This window comes from Prinia subflava, chromosome 10 (assembly GCF_021018805.1).
Source record: "Prinia subflava isolate CZ2003 ecotype Zambia chromosome 10, Cam_Psub_1.2, whole genome shotgun sequence".
Classification (NCBI taxonomy): Eukaryota; Metazoa; Chordata; class Aves; order Passeriformes; family Cisticolidae; genus Prinia; species Prinia subflava.
The window spans coordinates 4,958,476-4,984,712 of NC_086256.1; the positions used below are offsets into that span (position 1 = coordinate 4,958,476).

The 26,237-nt window shown below is 42.9% G+C and overlaps 1 protein-coding gene across 5 annotated transcripts in view; it reads left to right on the top strand.

Moving 5' to 3' along the window:
- Positions 1 to 227: 227 nt before the first annotated feature.
- GLIS1 (GLIS family zinc finger 1) overlaps positions 228 to 26,237 on the top strand; it is a 177,986-nt gene continuing 151,976 nt past the window's right edge. The window contains exons 1-2 of one of the 5 annotated variants that reach the window (XM_063407056.1): positions 228 to 387; positions 1,072 to 1,452. In XM_063407056.1, the coding sequence (XP_063263126.1) occupies positions 1,110 to 1,452 (343 nt within the window). In that variant the 5' untranslated portion in view covers positions 228 to 387; positions 1,072 to 1,109. Of the gene's footprint in view, positions 388 to 612; positions 814 to 1,071; positions 1,453 to 26,237 lie in introns of those variants that run through there. The other 4 variants (XM_063407057.1, XM_063407059.1, XM_063407058.1 and 1 more) reach the window with 4 other exon arrangements.

Below are 26,237 nucleotides of genomic sequence, written 5' to 3' on the forward strand. Positions count from 1 at the left end.
CTGGGAGGCAAGTGGGCAACTGCAGGGACTCTCCCCACCGGGCGGGTATCAGGAAGGTGCGGCCCCGGGCTACAGCTATTCCCAGGCTGGCGCTGGCCCGCTGGCCCCCGCATCCACGGGATACCCCTGACCCCTGCCGCGCTCCGTGATGCGCAGCCGGGCCAGGCCCGCGGGCGCACCCCGCTGCCAAACCCCGAGGGGCGGCCCCGGCGGCACAGCCCTCCCCCTGCCCGCCCCGACTGGCCCCGCCGCCGCGCCAGGGTAATGGCCCGGGCCGCCTACGCTCTGGCAGCCGGCCCTGCGGCGGGGGAGTGGGGCTGAGCCCGTGCGCCCGGCGCGGCGGCGGGAGCCGGCGGGCAGCGCGTCCCCCCGGGCGGCCCCTCCCAGGTAGGAGCGCGGGGGCGCGGCTGTCACCGCGCCTGGCCGGGCTCTCCCCGCTCCCTCCCTCGGGGACCGCGGGGAGCCCGGCGGTGGCGAACCCGCTTTGCCATCGCGTCCGTGGTTGCCGGGGCGGCCGCTGTTCGGATGCCTCAGCTGAAAGGCACCGGCCTCCAAACAACCCGCCCGTGTGCCGGGCCCTCTCCCCGCCCCTCCCGGCCGCGCTCGCCTTCCCGGGAGCGGCTACGAGCAGCCCGGCAGTGTTGCCTAGAGAGGGAGCGAAGCCGACGCGCAGCACCGGCCGCCCCGTCCCTCACGGCCGAGCCCCCGCCGGGCTCGGAGCGCCCCAGGTCTTCCCCCGTCCGGCCGGTGTGTGTGAGACAGCGGGCGGGAGCCGCGGCGTGAGGGCAGCGGGCTGACGGCAGCGGGCTTGAGGTTTGCGGGCTGCGCCGCCTCACGCGCGGCGGTTTTCGGCCGTTGGCGGCGCGGGGCTGAGGCGGGAGGCGGCGGGACGGGGGCACAGGGCTGAGGGTGAGGCGGGAGGCGGCGGGACGGGGGCACAGGGCTGAGGGTGAGGCGGGAGGCGGCGGGACGGGGGCACAGGGCTGAGGGTGAGGCGGGAGGCGGCGGGACAGAGGGCTGAGGGCTGAGGCGGCGGGTCCGCGCTGACAGCCCGTGTGCCGCTCGGTGCAGGAGAACGGCGAGGGCCCTGGCAGCAGCCGCAAGCGGACATGCACTGTGAGCTCGCCGCGGGTCAGAAAGGCAGCGCCCGCGTCGAGGTGACCGACAAATGCCAGGGAGCGCCTCAGAAGGATCTGCTGCGGGTGACGCGTCCCGGCGCTGGTAAAGCTCCCTTGAATCCTCAGATGTCCTTTAAAGTATCTGTCAGCAACGGCAGTGACCACACGGCGCCTCAGCAGAGCCCCCCTGAAATGTCAGCACCTCTGCTAGATTTCATCCCCAAACGACCCAGCATATTCGAGAGGATTCCGATTCTGCCCAGGGCGCAGGAGCTGCGATGTGCTAGAGGCTCGAAAGATTATTTCCAGCAGCAGAAACCTCAGAGCGTGAAGGGTGAGTTTGAAAATGCATGCACTGAACACTACCACCACCAAAAACCTATTCACCAAACAAATAAAAACGTAACAAGCTTTCCCCTCCCTCCCCTTTTTGGTCTTCAGTGGGTTTTCTAACTTGTTTATTTAACTTCGAGCTTTAAAACTTTTTTCCCTGAGCATCTTGGAGGGATAGGATAAACCAGACTGTGCTTTGCCAGAGTGAAGCTGATAACTCTCAATAGTATTTAAAAAATCTTGAGACCAGCATCTTCTTTAGCTGTCCTGAGTGGGTGCTGCTCATGCGGTCGCGTCTCAAAGGTGGAGGTTTTGGGGTTGGTGCTGAAGGCTGGGCTGGTCTGTCCTGCGCCAGAGAGTGCGTGTGGGGTGTTTGTTTGTGAGCGTGCCTGGCTGACAAAAATGCTTGGTTCTTATTCAGCAATTTCACCACGGTTGCTTGGATTTTGTAGTTTGTATTTCAAGGAGATGTTACAAATGCTGGGTTCAGGCGGTGAATCCTCAGACTTGGGAGCTCCTGGTGCCCGAAAGGTGGAATTCTGCTAGTTAACAACTGCCTGATTTTCAGCTTTCCATCGTTAAAGAAGTGGCACTGAAGTAGGGTTAGGAGTTGCCTACTAAAAATCTGTTAATGACACTTTTCAGCTAGAAATTGTTAACTCAGCTGAAACTTGTTAATCAAAATTCAGTTTTAAAATAATCCTTCTAAGGTATCATTGGATGGGTTCAGAGGGAATTGGAGCATTTCAAAGTCGCTTGCAGCGACATATGTACACCTAAGATTATTAACATTAGACAGTGTTTTTGGTAATGTTAAAAGGTAATTTCTCATTTTTCTCTCGTTATCAGTCCGTTCCTATTCTCTGTTTTAGATACGTACATGCAATTATCTTGTCGGTGTAAGACTGTTCTCACTGGGATTTTTTCCAGTTCTGTCCATTCTTCTGAAAATTAAAAGTAGGCTGCATGCCCTTGGACTAGTGACATTTTCTTTTGTGAGCTTGTTACCTAGGGTGATGGCACCTTTCATGGCCGTGAAGTTATGTTAATGAACACCTCAATCTGTGCTGCGTCTGTCCTACAGACTCTGGGATGTGTTTGTTCATCACCACTGAATACAGAGTGGAGCAGCGGGTTATAAATTACCTTTTCTATTTTTCTGTTTGTTAATGCTGCAATTCTTCTCTCCTGATTTAAAAAAAAAAGGGTTGTTAATGTTTGGCAGGAATGAAATGAAGGTCTATTACACAGACTGCTGTTTGGAGAGGGGAGAAGGAGGATTCACAGAGTAGAAAGGGAGAGCTACAAGCTCTTGTACCGCTGTGCTGCTGCAAATGCTGCCTGTGGAAGGGACTCGGGGTGTTCTAGTCCCTTGTGGTCCCATGGGTAAGGTTGGTGCTACTTGATAAGGTTCATACTAATTTAAAATCCTGACCATACATTGCCCTGTCCAGGCAGACTGTTGAAATACCTTTGAAATCTTTTTTCCCTTGAGCTGTTTGGCCCTCTTTTCATGTGTATCCCTCTTGCTGTTGCAGAGGGCAGGGATGTAGGGAGGGAAAGAGGAAGAATTTAATTTTCCATTCACTTGGGACTTTTACAGTAGATGTAGGTGAGAGAAGGTTCCTAATTCATCTTTCTTGACTGATGAACTTCCCATTATCACCACTGGGGAAAAAAAAAAGTGGTTTAAATTTTGGTGCTGTTTTTGTTTAGTATGTTTTCTGTCTAGGGTGTTACCTTGTGGTTGCTTCGGTGTATGGGTGACTTGAGTCATGGCAGTAGGTAGGAGGTGTCCATGGGCAGGATAGGGTTCATTTAACTGAGCAGGAGGATTTAATGGATAATGTTGGATTTTTCCAAAGATGGCAACACTGAGTTTTTTGGGTGGCTTCCTGTTATTTGTTTGTTGGGGTGTTTTTTTGTTTAGTTCGGGTTTACCTTTTTTTTCTCATCAAGAAGACATTTTCAGGAGGAATTAGCGCAAGTAAAATTCAAAGTAAAATTCTGAGTTTGATATAAAATGTGTGGGATGTGCTGCTCCTTCTGACCTGGACGGTGTCAGCAAGTGCTTTAATGTCCACTGGGGCATTTTGGAGTGCTCACTGTGCTCCAGCTCACAGATCAGAGTGTTTCTAAAGCAGGCTGTGCTGCAGACAGGAGAGCTGCTGCTCTTTCAAGGAGCAGTGCAAACCATCTCCCACCTGGTTCTCTCAGGAAGATAAAGGCCTGGGATAGGTGCATGTGGATGTGATATACCGAGATAAAGCTACCAAGTGGAAGTGAGGGAAATACTCAGCTTTACCCAGTGAAAGGTTTTGGGAAGGAAACTGATGACAGCTTGATTTCAGACCATCGTGCTGTGCGTCTCCTGTTCTCCAGCCCCAGAGTGCCGTGTACCCAGTAATTCCCTCTGCAGTCTGGCTTAGATTACAGAATGTGCCTCCTGCTTTTGGTTTATCCACACTTGAAAGCTACAAGTAGGGAGTGTAGAAGACGCTCTCTAACAAGAGCAAAACTGATTTTTATAGTTGCCTGTAAGGTTTTTTTGGCCCTAAACAAGTCTTACTTTTAATTTTTTTTTCGAAAAAGAATGAATCAAAATGATACACTGCTGTACTAATAAAAAGGGTGGCTTTGAAGTAATCACAATGGGGAAGAAGTATCCTGCTGTTGTAATGTCTGTGTGGTGTTACTCTGCTGCTTCACAGTGTTTAAGTTATGATCCTGTAAAATGCTTCCATGTCTGAGCAAGTCTTTTGGACTTTCTGAACAACCAAACAAGAACTTGAGGGGTTCTGGTGAGGATTATTTCTGGGAATCGGATCACTTGGGTCTAAACTTTTCAGGATGGATCTGCTGGTTGTTTGCTGAAAATAGCAGTATTTTGGAATTGTGCTTCATGTTTTGTTCTGTTTGGGAGCTGTTTAAAATAAATGCCCAGTTTTCACCCAGCCCCTTGTGATGTGTCTGGCTGTGTGATAGGCACCACACTTTTCTTGGTCACTGATTTCCCTGTGTGTCACCAGGCAGAGTATTTGCATACAGACATTGCTTTTTAGAGGCATTTGGCATAGAAACGCTGTACCATAAGGTATGAAGTCCATTTGACAGTGTTTTCCTGGGATTCTGTGGGTTTTGTTATGTGCTGTTGAATTTCATGCTACGGTATTACAGCTTTGAAAGTAACACAGAGCAAAATACTGTCTACAGGGAAGAAGCTTTTGGAAAAGAAGGCTTTACTGGTGACAAAAGAGTAATCTATAAAGATGCCAAATATCTTAGTTTCTAAATGACATTGATTATGGTTGTTACCAGGAAACACTTCTCCTTTTCATTCTTTTCCAGTTTTGTTCAGTGTACCTAATTCATGACTCAGTAGAAATGACGAGATTTATCCTGTTAGCTGTGCCACTGGGAAATCATCCAAATGGCCCGGACCTTTGCAGCAACCACTTCAGATATTAACTTACAGTGGGCAAAACAATAAGCTGGTCGAGTTGCAGTAGTTGGATGTTTCCTTGTTGAGAGTATGTTTTATTCAGACAAGGAGAAAACGGCTTGGGTGGGTTTTTTTTTTGTTTGTTGTCAACTGTAGCTGCTTTCAGCAAACATACAACCAATGTATTAATTTCCTTCTACTGTTGAGGAGGAGGGGTAAATCTTGCCATTCAATCCTCCTGTGACTATTTCCTTGGTTGTCAGGACTGTCCTTGTGAAAGTAACAGCTTACACTGTTGGGATCTTAGGCAAAAGCATGTACTTTGGTTGTATGATTTATTATGTGAATTGACTGGTCTTGGGCCTGATTTTGCAATTTTCTTTCTTATACCTTACCTGTGTTCACCTGAATTATCCCACTGGAGCAAGTGCAACTGCTACAGCTGATAAATACTATAGAACTAATAAAGAGACAGGGACAGATTCACTGCTGTGGTGATCTCTAAGCTCTCAGTTTTATGTAAAGCTGTAGTAATAATTATTTCTTATTTTCACTTTAGTTCCCTTGCTGCATTTGAACTCTGCTACGAAAAGAAATTGGTCTGAATATAATGTGTAGTTACAGAACTATATTTTTATTTCATGGTCTTTTTTTTTTTTCCTAATTTGTTTTGTAAGGGCAGAAAGGAGAAAAAACTGCAAATTGGAGAATGTGTTCATAAATTCATTTGGAATAAATTGTGACTGTCCTCTCCTCCCTTAAACTGCCTATAATGCTTACTTGTCTTGAATAGGCAAATAACTTTCAGTTACTTGCTGCTGAAGGAAATTCTTCTAATGATTTGTGTTGCAAAATCAATCACTGACTTGAAGATGGGACTTTAATGGATTTAATTTAAAAGAGGTTTAATTGTATCTAATCATTAAATCAATTGTAATTTAGGAATCGTTAGTGGAGAATATTTAGCAAACACAAACCAGGACATCTAATGATCAACCAGTCATATAAAGGCATTCAGTACTTGTAAAGTAAAAGCAAAACCACTCTTTTCTGCTTCATGAAAAAGACTACAGCTACTGGAAAAGCTGAAGAGAAAAAATACTGTATCTAGTTTAATATTGTGTGGAATTATATGGAATAACAGATAATGTCAGATTCCTCTCAACAAGGAAATAAGTCTAATCATTGGGAGAAAATTTATTTGACTTTTGTTTGAAGTAATGGAAGTTAAAAAATCACTCGTTCTGTCTTTAAAATGTTACAGTAATGGAGATTATTATATACTGGGCTAAGTGGAGTGAGAAGAAAAATATCTTCTTTTATAGTAAGAAAAAAAGTCTACATCTTGCAAGTGGTTAAGTATGTACATTACTGTTCCTGTGAGCAGTCTCATCAAATTTTTGGCCATAGAACATTCTAAGTTATTGTTTAGATATAACTGAATACATTATTTATATCTTAAGAGTTCAGCCCTGTATACACGTAAACTGTTAAGTGTATGCTGAGAATATATTTGAGATTGTATTCTGGGAGGGCCTCAAGATTCTCTTTAGTGAAATTGCTAAATTGAAGGTGAATGTCTTCTAGGAGACTGTACGGCTTCATTGCAGTAAAGTGGTTTGGGTTTTTGTTGAATAAGAAGGACAAAATTTTACATTACATTATTAATATCAGTAGGAGTCTTGCCACTAACTTTACTAGGTCAGTATTTCAATCCTAATATTACAGAAGTTCTTTTTCCTGTGTACAGGGAAAAGCTTGTAGAACAAATAACAAGTTACTATTAAATCCATCTGTAAGCTAGGAAGTGGAATAATGTATGGACTATGAGAGAAATCTGTAGTACTGTGAATATAATTCCCATGCTCAGTACCATAATTACCATTATTCTAGAAATTCTGCTGTTCAGTGATTTTAGAACTGTTGAAGATGTTGATGGCAGGGTAATTGGAGAGGGAAAGTAGATGTAAACCACTCCATTTTGCACTCCAGATTTCTATCATTGTATGTCAACAAGCTTGAACCAGGCGTGCAATCTAGTAATCATTTCACAGTGCCTGAAACGGCTTTTAATAGACTGGCATTTGTTTGCTCTTTTTTTTCCTCAGCCACCCTACGCTGTTTCCCAGCACATTCATGTAACTCGGAATACAGGGTTCCAAAGCAAGGGCATTGCTCACTGGCTGTGCTACAGCGTAATCTTGCCCCACAAATGTGCAAACAATAGCAAAAGTATGTGTTTGGGAATATGGGCCAGCTGTTATCTTCTGCCGGGAGCAGGGAGCGTTACAGTGACATAGAACGACCAGTTAAAACCACTCGGGCCGTTTTATTGCCTGGAAATGGGGCGTGTAAAGAAAAGCAAGGGCCGGTCCCTCCATTCAGATAACCATCGGTGCAGACTAGCTCGGCACTGCCTTTCTGCACAGCCTTTGAAGAATAGAGGCAAAGAGTTCCCCGTTTTTGTTCCCCTCCTATTACATTTCTGGCACCCTGTATGTGAAATTTCGGTTGGAACCTGAACTTTCTGTTCTGAGAATCTGTGCTTCACTGGTTACCTGGAACAAGGGCTTTTTTTTATTATTATTACAGTCATTAGCTTGACTATATGAAATGATTGTTAATGATTATTTGTAGACAGAGGACTGCTTGTAAAACAGATGAGACATTTCCAGAGCTGCAATAGGAAGTTGATCCAAATTCTGTATTTTAGGTTATTTTAAGGTTTTGAGCATTACAAGGTTGATCTCAGTCAACTCAAGGGGCTTAAGATCTCTTTATTTAAAGGAACTGTTTTGCTTCAACTTTAATAATGGTATTTGACTTCTCCATCATTATGTTTTAATATATATGTGGTTATCTTACCGAATGGATTGGTAAGGAGCACTGTGATTGAACTTGGCACCAAATTTATTCTAAGGGTTAAATGAACGCAAAACATCATAAACTACACTTAATTCTGGCATTTACGTGTGTGATAAGAGGGCTTTGTAAGAGCCATAGAGTTGTTAGTTGTTTTACAACGAGGAGAAAGCAGTTTCGTTCTTACATGTTGTTTGCATATTAGCCAGAGGGAAAAATGACACTAAGGCGACATCATCAAATACAGTAAAAAACTAACTTTTAATACAGATGTCCATTGTTGTTTTAAGTGCTTAGGGGGCTGGTGGTTTGGTTTATTTTGGAACTTGCTGAACTATATGAAGTGTGTCTCCAGGGGCCTGGTATTTTAATACCTTGTAGAAGGTTGTATAACAGTAGATGATGTATTTTGCCTGCCTTCCAGTGCTGTAAATAAATTACATGTGCTGGCTTGGGAGAATGTATGTGAGGTGTAAATCAAAGGCTAATATAAGAGGAAAAATACCAATTAGTGATGTCTTGCAACAGGTTAGAGTTTCTTTACCCATTTCTCTATAACCAAGAGATATAAGAGCAGTAATAAGTATAAAAATGTTAACATGAAGGGGTAGAGGGTCTAGGATTGTTTAAAATAAGTGCTGTGATTCACTGCTTTTTCACAATTTGCTATGGTTAAGTCACTTAAATACTGAAGTCAACAATCCCTTAGGCAAAGAAAGATAATATAAAGTGTATTGTTAAAATTGAAATTTGATAGCTTCCACTCTCTAATCCTATCTAAGCCTTGGTTGTATTAAAAGGAAAATAGATACATGTGTCAGTTTTGGAGCATAATCTTTCTTTTGAGTTTAAAGGATGATAAATGTGCTTCAGACAAGCAACACAGCGATTTATTGGTATGAATGTTTTGCTAAATACTACATGCTTAACACAATCCCCATTCCTTTATAATAAGTTTAAATATTAATTCTCTGGAATGCTAGATGCCTAAAGCTAGATAGAAATGCTGTGCAGTTTCAGATATCTAGGAGTGGGCTTGTGAAACAGGATATTTAACTGGGAGAGATGAGTAGCACATTGCAGAGTTATTAGGGCAGAACAACAATGCAAGAGGATGACTTAAAAAGTTACAAAATTGTTTTCTGTCCATGAGGCTTAAATACCTTAGAGTTATTTATTTGAACCACAAGAGTTGATTTCCTATCTATGTAGGTTCTAGATTGCAATTTTTATTATTATTTGATTTAACTTCTTAGCTGCCTACCCCTCTCTAAAGCAGCTGGCTTTGATTTAACCTGAATCCTTCACTGAGAGGGAGTGATCAGTCACGATGACTGCAAGTTGTGCTCTGTGATGGAACATCTCTGTAGTGACTGAAGAGAGAAGGCTAAATAGGACAGGAGTAGTGCTCAAGGAAAGCAGCACTTTGTATTCAGAAGGACTCACTTCACTCTTAAGTCAGCACTTACTGTTCCTTATGTAAGTCCTGCCTACCTCCCAACCCCCATCCGTGCTGGACAGAGAAGAGAGAGTTAAAGTGAGAACAGATAAAAGAGGAAATTTCTGTGTTATTACCCAGTATTTTCTGGGAAAATCCCAGAAATGGTTTAACATAAGGTTTCATAACTCTTGCTTTGCCCTGCTACTCCTGCTGAAATTGCAGGGAGTTGACTTCAGGAGGAGGCCTGAATATTTTTTAAAATTCCTTCCATGCTCCTTTGAGTCACAGAAGAGAAGAAGATCCAAGTGTTAAATTCTGTCCTGGAGAAAAAAGTGTGCAAGCACTTGTAGCCCACGTGCCAAGGTGAGTTAGCACAGCACATTCACCTTCAATTTTTCTTGTGTTCAAGATCACACATGGGTGTAAAGCTGGTGTGATCAGGCATTGTATGTGAAACAGGCAAAAGTGCTGAAAGATTGTGCCAGCAGCCAACATGGCTGAGTATAAAAATATTTTGGATGAACAGAATATAATAATAATTGCTTGAACTCTGTTCTAGACTACTATTTTTATCATTTTGGGGCAAAGCTGTGTACTGGTCATGATATTTTTACAGCAAGAACATAGCAGAGTATGGTTAGAGAAGGACAATACAGTTCTGGAACCAGAAACAGGGCAGTTGTTCGGGCAGACTCTCAGGGCCAGCTTAATTTTCTGTGCTGAAAGACAGGGTTTGTTAGTTGAGGTGCAGCATTGGGATGATGTGGCTGTGCTCTGTTTGGGGTCTGATCTGGTGGTGGTGCAGGACGTGGCATTGCAGCGTGTGGCTGTATCAGCCCAGGGAGCACTTGCTCGAGTGTGGCTGTGCATGTGCATGGACTGGGTTTCTCCTGGCTGCAGGAAGGCCGTGGTGCTTGCCCTTGTGGGTGAGTCTCTGTGAACATGAGTGGTGAAAAGTGCCAAAGCCATCTTTGTTATCTTTGGGAGAGTAAGGTTTTTACAGAACATTTTAGTTGAGCGTGTCGCTGCTTGGTATCTGGATTGTGCTGCCAGTTGCAGAATTGTTGCAGCCAGACAAAATCTCCCGTTGATTTTAGCACTTGATGTGCTCAGGTGAGGGAAGGGAGGCTGCATTAAGGGAGCTGTGTGGGACATAGCCAAGAATAAAGTACCTGTTGGGAGGAAGATTTCTGTCCCTCACCCCCCAGTTTTTTGGGTTGCTCTTGGCTCCCAGCAGATGGCAGAGTCTCTTAGGGTGCGTAGTTCTTGAGGCAGAAATTACTCTGGACTGTGTGTCCCTCGGCTTTTGAGGTACAGGCGGCTACTACAAGGTTCCCAAGATCCTCATCACTCCGGCAGAACAGATTTTGCATGCAGCTGAGGCTGTCTCCAGGACTTGAACAACAAAAAGCAACACTAAATTCTTTCTTTCTGGATATCTGATTGTTGTAATGTTCAGTTTCCTTGAAGTTATCAGAGCTGGTTTATGTTCAACCGAAACTGAACTGGCCTGATCCCATTGTCCCTGACACTGGTGCAAATCTGAAGTGATGGAATTTTAAATCCAGCAGTGGATAAAAAAGGGGGCAGACTTGAGCTCTGGAGGGTTTATGCATAAAAATTTGTCCTTTAGGTATAGACTCAGTTCACTTGGCAAAAGAAAAAGACATCTCACATTTTTAATCTGAACAGTTGGCTTCTTTTTTTTTTCTCCTGCCATCTTACCACAAATTCGTTTTCTTTGAGTTCTTGGGCTATTCAAGGTTTGCTGACTTGCCATGGTTTTGTGGGGATAAGCTACAGACAATGTGTGGATGGTTCTCCTTTCAGAACAAAGATCCCTATGCATTTCAGCATCTCTCTGATTTGGATGGATATGCAGGAAATTTAAGGGGATATTTACCCCTAGAACCCACTTGCTCTTTCCCTGCCCTTTAGTCTTAGTGACCTTTTCTCTCTACTCTCTTGGCCTCCTCAATGTGCCACTGTGCAATTAGTTTATTTTTAAATATATATAAAGGGTTGTAACTTGAATTGTGGGCTAAACGAGTGGAAGCATGGCAACTGGTGTAAATAGCTTTTGGTCTGCTGAATGTGTAAATACTCAGAATCTGTCAGGGTGACTTGGCTGGCTTTTATTGGAATCATTATTCATATGAGATCTCCTTTCTCATATACTGCATCCTGTCAGAAGCTGTTAGACAGAGATTGCTGGCATAAGTACTCAAACTGCTTTGTCAAAATACACTTCTATACCTGTTGCTTTTACATTTGCCAGTTCCATAGATACTTTTACAAGTGGATATGTTCTGTCAGATTAGTCATAGAACACTAATATAAAGGGACCAAAACCTAGAAGGTGAGAGCAAACCACTGGGATGATTAATTGTCAGCAGTGTTTTGAGCTGTAATGTATGATAGCATTGGCTACAAGAGCATTTCACAAGAGTGAAAACACTGGTGTGCTTCAGAGACTTGCAGCCTCAGTGGTACCCAGCTTAAGTTTCTCAAAATGAGACTAACCTGCTTGGGGAACTTCCCTTGCTAAGGGCCAGTCTTAATGCCAGCAATAGATTTCTTTTTAGCTGCTAGAAAAGTTGCTGGAAGACTTGAAAATGAAGAGCAGTAAACATCAGAGGTGATAAAGAAATTTCATGCATGGGGTGAATGTTTTGGCAGCAAGCATTCTGAAGAGACAGGGAGGTAGTTTTGGACCTAGATAATAAGAGACTTGAGAGAAAAACTGGTGAAAAATAGCCTCATAGCGAGCTAGCATTTAGATAAAAATGAATTGTGACACTAACTACCACTAGAGAAAACAATCTGAGAGATTGGATGCAGGTTCCAGTGTGAAGGCTGCTGACTGTAGCCATTTGTTAGTTTGATGAGCAAGCCTGATTCAGAATATCTTATATATGGGAAGGAGCTTCTAAATGGAGTGATTTGTAGATCAGAGTTACAGTTTGTGTGTATGGTGCCCAAGCATCTGTCTGAGACACTGGTCTTTTTCTGCTGGTCCAGAAGGAAATCTCCTGTTGTGTCCTTTCTGAGCTGAGTGTGGCTGTAGGTTTTCTCTGTTGGTAAGTATTTTGTGAAATGAACCTGATCTTCATCACCTTCTTCTAAATTGGTTTATTCTTCCACAGGGATTATGTGGGCTTGACACTAGGAAAGATACTTTCTAGGACTAAACTCATTTTCTGACATATGGTGCCTGAAGATAGCATGGGTTGTTTGTCACTAGAGTTTTTAAAGACAGGGTGGATGGAAATCCTACTGTGGAATGTAATTCTTCGGGCCCATCTTTCCTATGACATTTTAAATTCCCACACTCAACTTCTTAGGCACTAGAGAGTTAGAAGAGGTCTCTCAAGCTGCAGTAGTCCAGGCTTCTGTCCTCTTTGACTTGCTGAACAAAGTTCAAATCCCTCCATGTCTAACGTTGGTGTTTCTGGCCACTCATTTGTTTGTCAAGAAAACACTGAGAAGGCATACAATAAAAACCAGAGTGAGTGAAGGGCTCGAAGATCACCAGTTGGGAGAGCCAGTGGTGGGACAACTGGGCATGGAAAATGATTGATTTTATGTGCAAAGCAGTTGTGAAATGTTCTGTGGCATTCTGGGGACATGCCATTGCTAACAAATGATTGCCTATTGGGGATAGAAAATGCCAGCCATTGTTCTGAAGAAGGAAATAGCCTTATTGATACTGAATTAGGCTCACATTGAATTATTATTCATTTGCAGTGCATCCTGTTTTCCAAATAAAAAAAATAACTGAAGGCCTGCAGCACTATTGGCCTTCAGTTGTTGGTTGTATCTACATCCTTATGGTCCAGGTGGAGTTTAGGCTGTTTATATCTGGGGATGGATTGTGGCAGAAATTTGCATTAACAGAGCAGCTGAAGGAAGCTGTTCTTTTTAAGAGTTCATCAAACTAGTTCTTGTTTTACAACAAGCCTGAGAGTGAGGCTGGCAGAGGTAAATGTGTTGGTAGATAAGACTTAACTTCTGGGATGCATTTTGAATTGTCACATTCAGTGGTGATGGCAGAAAAATAATGGTATAGAAAACAACATTGTTCCCTTTTGAAAGGAATAGAAAATGACTTATTTATAGAAATTGAGATGCACACCAGATATAAATATTTTATGCAGTGACAGTGTTTTGTATACAGCTCTGAAAGTTTGAGTTTTGTTCCTAGTGTTATTCAATAGTTTCTGCTGAAATCCTAAGAGAATATAGAAAGCCACTACTAATAAAGTTTGTTCCTTCAATTTAAGGGAATAGTTTTAGTTAATAAAAATGAGGAAGTGACTGGCATTTGACATGGATTTCTTGAGCAGTCATCAGGAACTGGACAACAGATACTTTCTTGTGTCATACATATGAAGCAGTACCTTGGCATGGAGGAGATAAACTGTTTTTATAGGTGGGAGGCTGTATGTTCTGGAAGGCAGTGACACTGAAAAGGATTGGCATGACATCCAACTGGTATGAGAAAATAACACTTCTAATAGGGTATGAGGTGATATGATAAAAAAGCTTAGAGAAAAGATGTAATTCTCCTGTAAATTATCACTCTGGTTGCAAGAAGATAGATTAATGCTCAGACTTGCTTAAATGACTTTGAAAAATCAAAGGATTTAGAGAAGAACTGGAAGATGTTGATCCGTGTATGGTACCCATGGACTAATGGAAGATTACAGGGAATCTGGTCTGTTCCAGAGATGCAGTGGAGGAGAAAATAAGTGATACTTGAGGGTTCTTTTGAGTGCAGAATGGTATCTCGTGGCTGGAAACTGAGAAGGATAAAACAAGAAGAAAGACGGGGTTTTGACTGGAAGGGTGATTAAACCTGGCACAGTTTAGTAAAGGATAAACCTTCTGGTATTTGGAGACACTGAATGTTCCTATGGAAGAAATTATTAATTTCAACCCCAGACAATTGCATTCAGTGGCAGAATCACTTGATGGACAAGCTGGACCATGCCAAGGGTTTCCACTTGCAGTCTGTAAGAGACTGGATTCCAAGCCATCTCCTTCTTCCAGACCTGGTGCTGCAGTTCCTTCATGTGCCCTGTGCATTGCAGGCCGTGGTGATATCATATCACCTCATCCAGGTGAGGCCAAATTTATGGCCTCATTCTGGGTTTTGTGACAAAGAGTAGGGGACAGACAGGGAAGGAGGAGCATTACAACAACCACAGTCACACAGTTTGGACAGTAATTATGGCAAGGGAGTCACTAGCAACTAATGTTTCCTCCAAACCCACTCTTTCTTTCCTCTTGTTATGTCTCTCCCTTCAGCAAACAGCACCATACCTCCTGGACTAGACAAGTCTGTCCAGAGATGTGTGATGGAACCTGCTGTCTCCCAGGGCCTGGTTGAGACTAGCTAAACCAAGTACTGGGTTTCAAACCTGGACACGTGGGGAAAGGATAACAGTTGTGATAGTCTCTTGCCAGGCACTGACGATTTTCAACATTAATGTCTTCCCTTTCGTTGTTTTCTGAAATGAAAACAAAAGCTCAGCCTCCTTCCTAGCCCAGCAATACTGACATACTAACACAGTTATTACAGCAAACATTTTGGTCCTCTCTGGTCATGATGTTTTCTTTCTGTGGGGAGACTGAAATACTAACCCACAAATAATGTCTTTAGAAGTCATATTAGTCACACATTTTTAAGACATTCCAAAATCATACCAACCTCCTTCTGAGCCTGTCTGTTGCTACCAATGATTCAAAGTTTTGAAAACTCTCCTTTAGTTTTGATTTACATTTTGGTCTTGGGCACTTGTTATTTCTGGCAAATGCCAGCTCAGTTTCATTAAAGAAAAATCTGTTTTACAGCCACGCGGCTCAGATCTGCTGCGCTTCTAATAATTGATGGCTGGTTTCCTTATTTCCTGCATTGTAGAAAAATAAGGACCTTGTTAGATCCAAACAAGCCTGCATAAAGTCACAGTGTGAAACATCGGGTTGGGGGTGAGCAGAGCAGCTGTGGGCAGGTTTTACAACTTCGGGCTACACTTGGTCGAGGCAGCCAAGGGAAACTGAGAGATACCCACGTGACTAAAATTCAGCTGAATTCTCTGCCTCCCTGGCCTGAGATTTATATTTGTGACACCTTCCCCTCTGTCAGTCCCTGGGCCAGACACAAGTCTGTCTGTCTGTCTGTGTACCTATGGCTCCGCACACCCTGTGGAGTGGCCACTGTGCCTGTTCTTGCTGTGCCAGCACGGGATGTGTCTATTCTCAGTGTTGGCTGTCCTGCTCCTATAGCCCACAGCACTGTGAGTGTGTTGTGTGCCCTGGGAGAAAGCAGCTGCCATGTGGAGGAGATGAAAAATCAAGAGCAAACACTTTGTGAATTTCTGCAAGTGGGCAAATTAATTTCAATCTGAACTGTCATCACAAAGGGCCTTTTTTTCCTTCCCCTTTCCTTTGGGTAGTATCTTTGATTTATATTTCTGAATGAGGCAAGTGATCGCCCTTTGGTGCTAAGTTCAATTTCTCTAGAGATTTTCAGTTGTAGAACCCTGTCAGTTTTTTGGTTAATATGGTAGCGTTTTTGGATTTACTTGGGATTTTTGTTTTATGTTTTAAGAACCAGTGAAATTCAGTGGTGCCCGTGTTAATTGAAAACAATCTATTAGTTTTGAGGAGCAGCTAATGTCTCTCAGGTATTCTTCTCCAATGCAATACCTGTCAGATGTTTCCTTGCCACTCTGTAAGGTGTAAGTGGAGACGGGGTCCTGCTTCAGAGTTTCATGGAGTTAAGTGGCTCCTAGGAAGCCAAGCAGTGACACCTGAACAATGTCATAAAAGGTGGTGTTTTGTTTTTTATTTTCATGCATTTATCAGGTCCAGCCTGTTTCCTCTGACATCTGTGGCACTTCAGTGCCTGAACAGTTCTCTGGATCTGGTGGTTGGTCTTCTGGCATTGAATATTACACAATTCTTGCTGTCTGTGGGTCTCCTTTTAAGGCATCTTCTGTGAGTGGTGCAATAGTTTTAATTTTGAATTCTTCCCGTGAGTTCCAGCACGTGATGCAGACAGCTGCCTAGAAAGCTGTGCCATGTGATAATCTATTGTTCCACCAAGGGGTTGAGGCCTACTAGACAAGCTGTGGGGTGGGAGAGTGAGTCACAGAAAATGTGCTGCACTTTTATTAATTGTTGCTGAGGGAGGATGGGGCCAACCTTCAGGCACTGCGACTTTGTTGAGTGGGGAACTAGAGTGACATACTCATTTGTTTGAGTGAAAATCCAGGGAAAAATGGGAGATTTTTGTTGGCATTTCCTCCACTCAGCACTGATCTTATCATGCTGGTTTAGTAGCAGAGCTCTTTTGGCTCCTTGCCAGATGATACCATTGGAGTCTGAGATGCACAAGATAAAAGATCTCAAGGAATTACAAGTATTATGACTTTCCTATCAAACTGTTCTAATGTGTAGACTCTTAGAGTCTCCTGACCCAGAAAACTATCTTTCTTTTAAAAGTCCTGTTACTGAAGGAAAAGGAAACACAAGAGAGTTGGGAAGTGGGACTTGATGTTTATAAGGGCCCTGAGAGCAGCTGTAATTAGAGTAGGTTTTTGGAAGAGCTTGTTCCTTTGCCAGCAAAGGGCCTTGGTGTTCAGCCAGGTTAGATGTAGCCTGAGAGTAAGCACTTGGGAACTGCCTACCATACACTGGTTCTGTGTCTGGCACTGAGAACACGGAGCCTTCTCTCACTTAAAATATTTTGTGTACTCCCAGAGTGGCCTGTGAAGCACTGCCGAGGGCTGAGTCACTGCCCAGCCATTTGGGCTGTTGTCTAAACCCCGACTTGTGAAGGGCTGCACCAGGGTGCTGGGATGGTAATCCCTCCTCTGGGTGCTGGGATGGTAATCCCTCCTCTGGGTGCTGGGATGGTAATCCCTCCTCTGGGTGCTGGGATGGTAATCCCTCCTCTGGGTGCTGGGATGGTAATCCCTCCTCTGGGTGCTGTCTCACTCTTGTGGTACTCTGCAATTGGCAGTTTTGATACGGGCCCACAGTTCTGGTGGTTTGGCCAGCTGAGTGATGGGAGAGCCAGGAAGGTCCACGAGTCATGACTCTCAGCCTCTTCCATGCATTCACAGATTCACAACTGCTTTGGACATGAGTATAGGCCCAACTGCACAAAGAGGTAATTGGACCTTGCAGGATATAAGTGTGTGGGTGATCAAAGTAGTCATTAAGGGAAAAGACCTAGATATTCTTTATTTGCTTTGTAAAGCTTCAAAATTGAACTGCTGAGTTGTGAACTTGTTTCTCAGATTTCACAGTGCGTGAGAGGAAAACATATGACTTCCTATCCCGAGGCCTCTAGAGCTACTGTCAATCCAATTTCCCTGGTTTTAGACAGGAATCAGAACTGTCCATATTCCAGATCCTACAGAAGTCAGTGCGGCCTCAGGAAAAGATGATTGCTTCTGGCAGAGCTCAATTTGAGTGAATCACCTCGGACACAATGGGACCTGCACAGAAAGGTGCTGGGGCGTGGGTGAGGGACCCCAGTGAAGCCTCTGGCCCTTGTTGTGCTGCTGTAGAGCAGAAGGCCGGGCAGGGAGGGTGTCCAAGGCAAAGCTCACCGAGGGCTAGGAGCAAGAGACTGGGAAGGAGCACGTGGAGGGTCAAATCCAGTTTGTGGCTATTGCTGGCAGATGGTGCTCAGTGCAGGGAGCATCTGTCCCATGCCACCCACAAAGCCTCTAACAAACTGAGGTCAGTAGTGGAAAACACCAAAAGCTACAAACTGCTGTGAGCCTTAAAGAGCAGGAGAGATTGAAATCACTGACTGTGGCCAGTAACCCTGGAAAGGCCGGGAATTTCCTTAAATAAAAATTCCGAGATGACCCAAGCATCAAATTTAATCATTGCTGCAAGTACCAAAACTTTGTACCTCATGTTATTTGTGTGCTTGGACAGTTGGAGAACTGGTGACAAACTGCTGCCCACCAACGCTAGGGTGGTGGGGCTGGGGAGAGCTCCCCGCAATCCTTTGGACTTGCCAGTGCCTACAGCAGCCACTTTTCCATGCAGAGCACAGGAGAAGGTGCCGCTTTTTTTCTTTTCTCTCCCCCCTTTTCTTTTCCTTTCCTTTCTTCCCCTCTCTCTATTAATAACTGAAGCCAATGGCTGCTCTGAGTTACGAGGGGGTTTTATTGCAGGGTTGCGTGGTGGAGGGGCCTGGTTTTCATTGTGCAGTGCGGGATATCAGTTTTAACCCAGGGGCAGTGATGTTATTTAACAGGTGCCTTAAAGGCATAGTGCTTATTTAATCACCGTCTCCAGATCAACATTATGTAAATTGAAATTGCTTAGGTACGCAATTAATTGTGAATGCTTCAGACATTTTTAAAGGCATAAGACAATACCTGAAGTTCCATTTTAAGAATATCCAGGTCAAAGGACACACATGTTTTTATTTTCTTATTTGAGGTATAATGTGTTCAAGGCAGATTTATGGCACAACCTTTGTTTATTGACTTGTACTTTTCCACATGAAACTAATGGAACATGACAGATGATATTTATGAGGCATGTGTTCTTGATTAAATCATGTTAGACATTAAAACCTGATAAAAGAACGTATTTTAAAGGGTGGATTAATAGAAAAGGAGGCAGCATTGATTGGCGAGTTTACACGGAACAAGACATATTGGTCTTAGACTGAGTATTTATAGGAAAGATATATGGTTATAAAACTTTAGAAGCTGAACAGAAAAAGATTAATAAGCTTTGGCTCTTTGGAAAGTTTTGAGTTTTTTGTTTTTCTCCTGTTATAAGCCACTGGCCACTTTGTATTTCTGGTCTTTTAAGTGAGTTTATTCAGTTCTGCATAAGAACTTGTGACCCTTTGTGGCCTACTGCTTGTAACGTTGGCCCTACGTGTGTTTGTATTCTTCAGGATTCCCAGTCAGCAGATCTGTGCATCAGCCTGTGCCACTGCTAGAAACTGCTCTGTAAAGATGCTCTGAATTCTGCTTAGATGAGTGCAAAAATGGGGTGAATCAGCAATATTCAGATGGGGCTGCTTGTCCCCACCTTGATACCTGCAGCTTTGCACAGAGTTCTGAGTAACAGGCTCTACCCTGATTAGTATTTTGCTTGTCAGCTTAAGAGTATCCTCTAAGTATTTCTCGTGGAGAGCAATGGGAGGATTTTTGTAAATGTAGCAAATGGGAACAGATTGAATTTGTTTCCGTGGCTTATAAGACTAAAGGGAAGGCAGATACCTGCATTCTGCTTTCAGTTACACAGGTGCAAATGTGGAATGTTTACTGATTTCAGCTGTGCAGATGGATTTGAGGACATACTCTGGCCTGGTACAGCATTTTCATTACTGAGTTTTAACCTTCTGTGGCTAAATTTGTGCTAACCTGGATCCTCAGAGCTGCATTTTGTCTGGAACAGAAAAACTGCTGCAGGAGAAGACAGCTTTGAGTTCTTAAAGCTCCTATCAGCTTAGATTTGCAGAAGTACTGTTCACTGCAAATACAAGAAAAATTTAAGTTCTATAAGTTTTTATTGCAGCAAAGTAATTTCATGCTGTGGTGAAGTATTTACCTCCTGCTTGTAACCTCTTCATCATAACTGAAACACTTGTACCAAATCAATAGCTCTTTACTTCTCATCTGAAAGCATTATCTTTGCTGGATGAGATCCAGTAAAATGTGTTAAAGTGATCGGATTCAAGTATTTAAATGCATAAATTGCTTCAGTATCTTCCACAGGGAAGTAATGCAAATTCTTAGGCACATTTATGGTTTGCTTTCATTTGGACTTGTCAGGGTAGAAACTAAAAATACTTGCAAAATGAGAAAACTGTGTAAGAAACACAGTTTTCTGTGAATGGAGATGCTTTTATGAAGTGTTGTGTGACTTAACTTGAGTTAAAGCATGACCTTGCATCTCATATCATCAGCACGAGTTGTGTTTGAAAAGCTGTCAGCTAAAGTACACTTCTGCTTTCCATAAATCCACTGGTAATTTGTTTGTTTTGCTTTTTGTTTTCCCCAGCTTGCTCACTAAAGCATCCCTACCTACCTGAGATTTTAGAATAAGCATTCTCTCCCATTAGGAACGGATAATCTTCATAATGCAGATGTTTCCCTATAGAGATTTCAGCCCTTCTTTCCCATGCATATGGTGTAACCCAAAACAACAGATGTTAGAGAATAAAAAGAACAGAAAATAGCCCTGGAAGTAATATTATGTTGTTATATTAGTATTTTGCCTCCTAAAAGATTTAGCAGAATTTAAAAAGCTTCAAAGATGGATTGAATAATAGATCAGAGACTTAAAAAAAAGAAGTGTATTGAGGCTGAAAAGAAGGGGAATGATTTGGCTGAGAATTGATATAGATCAAAGATGCAGTGTTTGTACAAATAAAAACCAGACAAGCGGGAAAAGTGTGATTTTGGAAGAAAGAAGCAGTTTAGCTCTTGGTCCTAAAAAGTGGAAAAATTGATCACATTTAGAAAGATGGAATCTTCAAGTGGCAAAAAGGATACTGAATGTGAAGGGCAGGTAGAAGGGTATTTATTATGTTTTGTCTTATGCTGGTAATGGTACCCCTAAAGCTTTGTGAGGGCATCACAGCTCTGCCTTCTAAGCTGGGTTCAGGTTCTCCTGGAAAAATAGCACTTTTAGTCACCAGTGAAAGTGGCTGGGGATGATGGCCATCCCTCAAGAGATGACGGAGATTAGGAAGGAATTCTCCCCTTGAGGGTGGTGAGGCTCTGGCACAGGGTGCCCAGAGAGGCTGTGGCTGCCCCATCCATGGAAGTGTCCCAGCCCAGGTTGGACAGGGCTTGGAGCAGCCTGGGGTAGTGAGAGGTGTCTCTGCCCATGGCAGGGGAGTGGAACTGGGTGAACTTCAAGGTCCCTTCCAGCCCAAGACCTTGTATGTTTTTATGATTCTTTTCCCGAAAGGAACAATGCTTACCCCACAGCATTTTTGGTAGTTCTTTGCCAAGTCTGTTCTTACACACCACAAAGAACAGAGATTCTGTGTCCCTTCTGTTTTCGTGCTTTGCTCTTTCTCCTTGATGTTCAAACTGTGTCTTGTTTACTAAGCTTCACTTCTCTCAGCAAAATCCATTCAGAGTCTCATGTTGTCACACTAGTGATAGGACTGGATTCAGAAATCCATCTCTTGACCTCAATTTTTTAGGTCTGTGTAAATTGAAGGAAAACTGAATTCCTTCAGCTCCAACAGGTAACTGCTTCACTAGGAAAATTAGTTGCACTGTTAATGATTTTATGTATCATAAAGGAATTGTCCTTGGATTCAAAGTGTTGGTACCAGGATGCCAGGGAGGAAGCCATCAAATTAAAACTTCCCTCTCAACATGCTTCGTACTGAACAGGTTCTTGCTGAGTGCTTCCAGCTTGTCTCCTTCCTCTGCTCTGTCCTGCCATGCTTTGCCAGTGGTTGTTCCTTTTTCACTTGTTGCTTTTTCTTTGCCTGTATTTTTACTGCTAGTTTGTCTTTCTGCATCTCCTTGCTGTGGAGGATGCAGACTGGTGGTGCTGGGGCATTGCTGAAGGCAGCTAAACAGGCCGGGCAGGAGGCCTTTAGGAGATGTCCTAATGGCCAAATCATACATCAGGATCTCCCTGCCCCGTGCTTGAGAAGCAAGGATGACCTGTTGGCTGAAGTGTTGCTGTGTAAAGACAGCTCTGGTGCTGCTGGGAGAGCAGATTCCCATTTCCTGCCATCAGAGCTCCCTGGGAGAATGTCATATCCAAAGATTGTAAGAAGTTTGTGTTTAATCTGCATTTCGAACATAAATGGAAAGAAAAACACGTATCAGCTAATACTGATTAATTATATCCCTGCGCTGGTGGCCAAGAATGGGGGTGTCATGCCATATAGATTATATACAACAAAAATGTTCTTTTTATGAATCAGCCAGGGAAGGCATCCAAGCTCTTTCAGTAGGTAGGTAAAGGGTTTGGCTAGTTTTCAGGGTTTGAAGCCATCTGGAAAAATTTAACCAAAATTATCTGCTTCGCAGTCCCAAGATAAATCATTTTCCCACTTACACAATTGTTCCTCATTAAGCTAGTGGGGTTGGGGCTGATTAAACCCTGATATTATAACTCAGGCTTTTACAGAGCGTTTTGTAGATAGAGTTTTCGTGGTGACAGTGATACCACTCTCAGCCCCAGCTGAGAACAAGAGAAATAATAGTTTCAAGAAATGGAATAAATACTCCATGAAACAGAAACAATTCTGTTTAGCTCTGTGTGGTTTAAGACATTGTCCTTTCTGACAACTTCAGTGTGATAAATTTCAGTTCAGTGTGTACTGTAGTAGTTATGCTTATATATTTATGTATTTATATGAGCTACATATATATTATCTGTAGTATGAATAACTTTATTTTGTGAATCAAAGATACAGACATGTCCTACGTATGGCTGCAACCATACAACTTTGAAAAGCAGCAGCAAATAATTCTTTCTTAAAAATCAGCTTCGTTATATTTTTCAAGGCTTCTCTGCATTCCTAAGCAAATGCTTGTAACTGAGAAGCAGAGGGAAGGAAAACAAAAAATGAATATTTTTTTTTTAAATGAAAATAAGTTGGTGAACCTGATGCTGTGTAAATGGAGACATAATTCAGTGATATGAGATGCCCTTACATTTAATAATTTCCTGTGCTTCTCTGCATTTTAGAAAATACTATGGAAATCAGCTATTTCAGTTTTTGAAAGATCAGTCTCATACTCCAGCACAGTCCTTGTGCACTTGAGTAGTGTTATTGATTAGAGGTCTACTTATATGTGTGTGCTTTTAACTTGGACTTACAAATCTGCCTGTGAAGTGCATGAGACACATTTGATTAGGATTTGAGGTTGGATGAGGGTTAAATTATTTACCTCTTGTAGTTTGACTGTGTGTATAAGACCTGCAGTCAGCTGACAGCATCACGGCCTCGGCTGCAGATCAGGGACATCCCTGGGAATGTCTCACAGGCAGTGTTTACAAGATGGAATCCTTTATTCAGCATTTGCATTTTGCCAACAAAGGTGATAGGTTTTGCCTCCTAATCCAGTAAGGTTTGTCACGGGTGTGTGGTGCATAACCCAGCTGAGTGACATCTGTCTCTGGTTGCGGTGCTGAAGTCTGGTGTGATGTGGCTGTGGGTCACATCTGAGTTTGGGGCTCTGCCTTGGCTAATTATTAGGATCTCCAATGAGCCAGAAACCCCCTCGGTGCCTTGGACTTGCTGCTTGCAGAATCAGGCTGGTGATAGCTGCTTTTCTAAAGTGCTCTTCACTGGGGAGAGAATATGTGGTCCAAGAGTGCTGCATATAAGTAATGATTGTAACTCAGAGGTTGTTAGAGCTTCTCTTTCTGGAAGAGCGGTCAGAAGTAGAATTTCACTTACTGTTGAACTGGTGGAGCTCTTGAATGCAGCAGCCTGTACATGCAACTAAAACTATGTGCAGAGAGAAGGAAAAAAAAACTTCCAGTGCCCAGTTGTGTTCATGCCAACCGCTACCCTTCCTTTTTTTTTCTTTTTAGACTTTGTTATTCTTCTCCTTTGGAATGAGGTTTTTGAATGCTAAGAATTACTCAAAGCTCATAAAGTGCAGGGCTTAGAGCTACAATAACTGGTATTTCCAGGGCACACATCATTATTACTGAGGATGGTAGTGGTGTGTGTGTGGGTGTCGGGGCACGTGGCATTGTGAAATACCAGGGAGTCTTACCAGACAGAAGAGGTCTGCAGCAAAGCTAAGCTGGTTAACACACACTCACTTCAGGCATGTACTTTAAACCTCTGCCAACACTGAAAAACTTCATTTTGTCATTAAATTGGTGCCTTAGGATCTGTAGCCCAATGCAGTTTCTCTGAAATGAGAAAGTAGACTCTTTTCTCCTCAGTGCTGTTTATGCTTTCACCATGCTCCAGCAAAGGTAATGTGTCCAGTTAAAAAAAGAAACTGAGCCAAACCCCTGTTATTCCCATCCCATTTTGACCAGGGGTAATGATCTTTTTGGAGTATTGAAGAGTTAATACTTCCTTATAACTGATTTGCCATATTTTTGGAAGAGCAGTGATACACTGATCAGTGTCTGTGAATCTTCATGATGCAGAAGTTACCCCTGTAACATCAGTGTGACACCATGCAGGAGTTCTGCAGCCCAGGTGGCACGAGAGGGCCATTTCTCACCGCAGTGTGTGTCCCTGGTGGGGACAGTAAATGAGATCAGCTGCCTCCTGCCCAGGACAAGCACAGCTCAGGAGGGACAGGCCGTAGTGGCTGGTAGAAGAGCTCTGGAGGATGGTGTGGTGAAAGCAGAACCCCCAGCCTGCACTTGCTTTGGGTTCAACATGAGATTAGAGTTTCTGAGCTAATTCTCACAGCTCTTAAAAACCAGAAAAGAATACTTGGTTGAACTGGAAGGTTTTTCATCTCCTTTTAGCCCAGCAGACACCTCCAAGGATTTCCCTTCTTACCTTCTTAAGGCCCTTTTTGATTTCACCTCAAGGTACAGATTCTTCCTCTTGCCCGAGGTCCCTGTGCAAAGCCTCTTGTTGTGATGGTTGCGTGTTTTGAGGCTTCCCTTTTGTTCTCTGTACATTATTCTTTCACATAAGTGCAGTCTTGCAGATGCTTATAAATTACTTTGTAGATGTGGGAAGCTGTTTTGCCCATAGAGCCTTTTGATACCCTTTTGAATGTAGCTCCCATCCATTATGTGCATAAAAACATTTAGAAGAGGGCTCTATCTGTTGATACAGCACCCACCACTGAAGGACTGATCTTGCCTAGATCCTCTACAGCTTCCCCAGTAGTAGATTAAATGGAACTCCAGATTAGGTTGAAGTTGCAGGTTTGGGGTTGATTCTTTCATTCCATGTAGGTTATTCAGGGTCTGATTTAGAAATCAGACTATGATACTGTAATACTTATGTCTAAATGCTTATTGAACCCTCCCTTCTAACATCCCTTTCTTGTCTGCTGCTAATACTTTGTTAAAGTGAGCTGGGAAGTTACTTGCATTTGGAAGGGAATATTTAAAAACAAACATCAAGGTGCAGTTGCAAAGCGTTGCAAGCTCTTTGAATGTTGGGTGCCTGCTTATTTTGGAGTGTTTGCTGAGCTAAATGTAACATGGATTTGTCTGTGATGTGTCATAGACTTATCAAAGCCAAATTACTCATTAAAATAATGCTGAATTGGAAATATAAAGCTGTAAACCAGCGGATAAATAAAAGGTTAGCAGAAAGGTAACTTGATATATGAAACCATAAAAGAGATTTCAGAATTAATGAGGGAGACAATATTTCTCCTGTAGAGACTTTTAAGACTTGGTTGAAGTAGTGTAACAGCAACACATTATTTATTTCTTGTGTTGCCTTTTTCTTAGGCCCGTGGGACCAGACAGGAAGGAATTAGAGAACCCTATATTACAATTTAATTGCTTGAAGAAAAAATATTATTTTTTATTGTTAACCATTAGCTGCTTCTAGTTTTATTAAAGTCATAATGTCCATGCTGTAGCACCAATGTTTGCAGCATGCAGTGAGGGCTAGGAAAATTGTTCAATTGCTATAAAATCAGCTTAGTGTGGGGAAAAAAAAGAAAAGGAAAAAATGGAGAGCTGGAACTAGACCAGTGGCTGTTCAGCTGTTACAGATGTCTGAGAGCTGTGTTTTCTTCCATTAGAGCTGTGAAGAAATGTCTTGATCTTTCACTGAAGAGGTGTTCACGTATGCACCCACAGTTTTCATTTCTTTGAGCCACTGGCAGCAGCTTGTGCTCAGAGTTTGTTGTTCTCTCTTCTTCATGTTGGCTTGGGATTTCTGTATAATGTCCTGGGCTTGGTCACTAAAAGTGTTATTGGGTTTTTTTGGTAGTTGTTTTTTGTTTTTGTTTTTGTTTTAAATCCCAGGTTAAAATTGTGACATTATTTGACACCCCTGTTTAATGTACAAGTTTGGTTTTTAAACAGGTTTGGGGTTTATTTTCTTTTTTTGCAG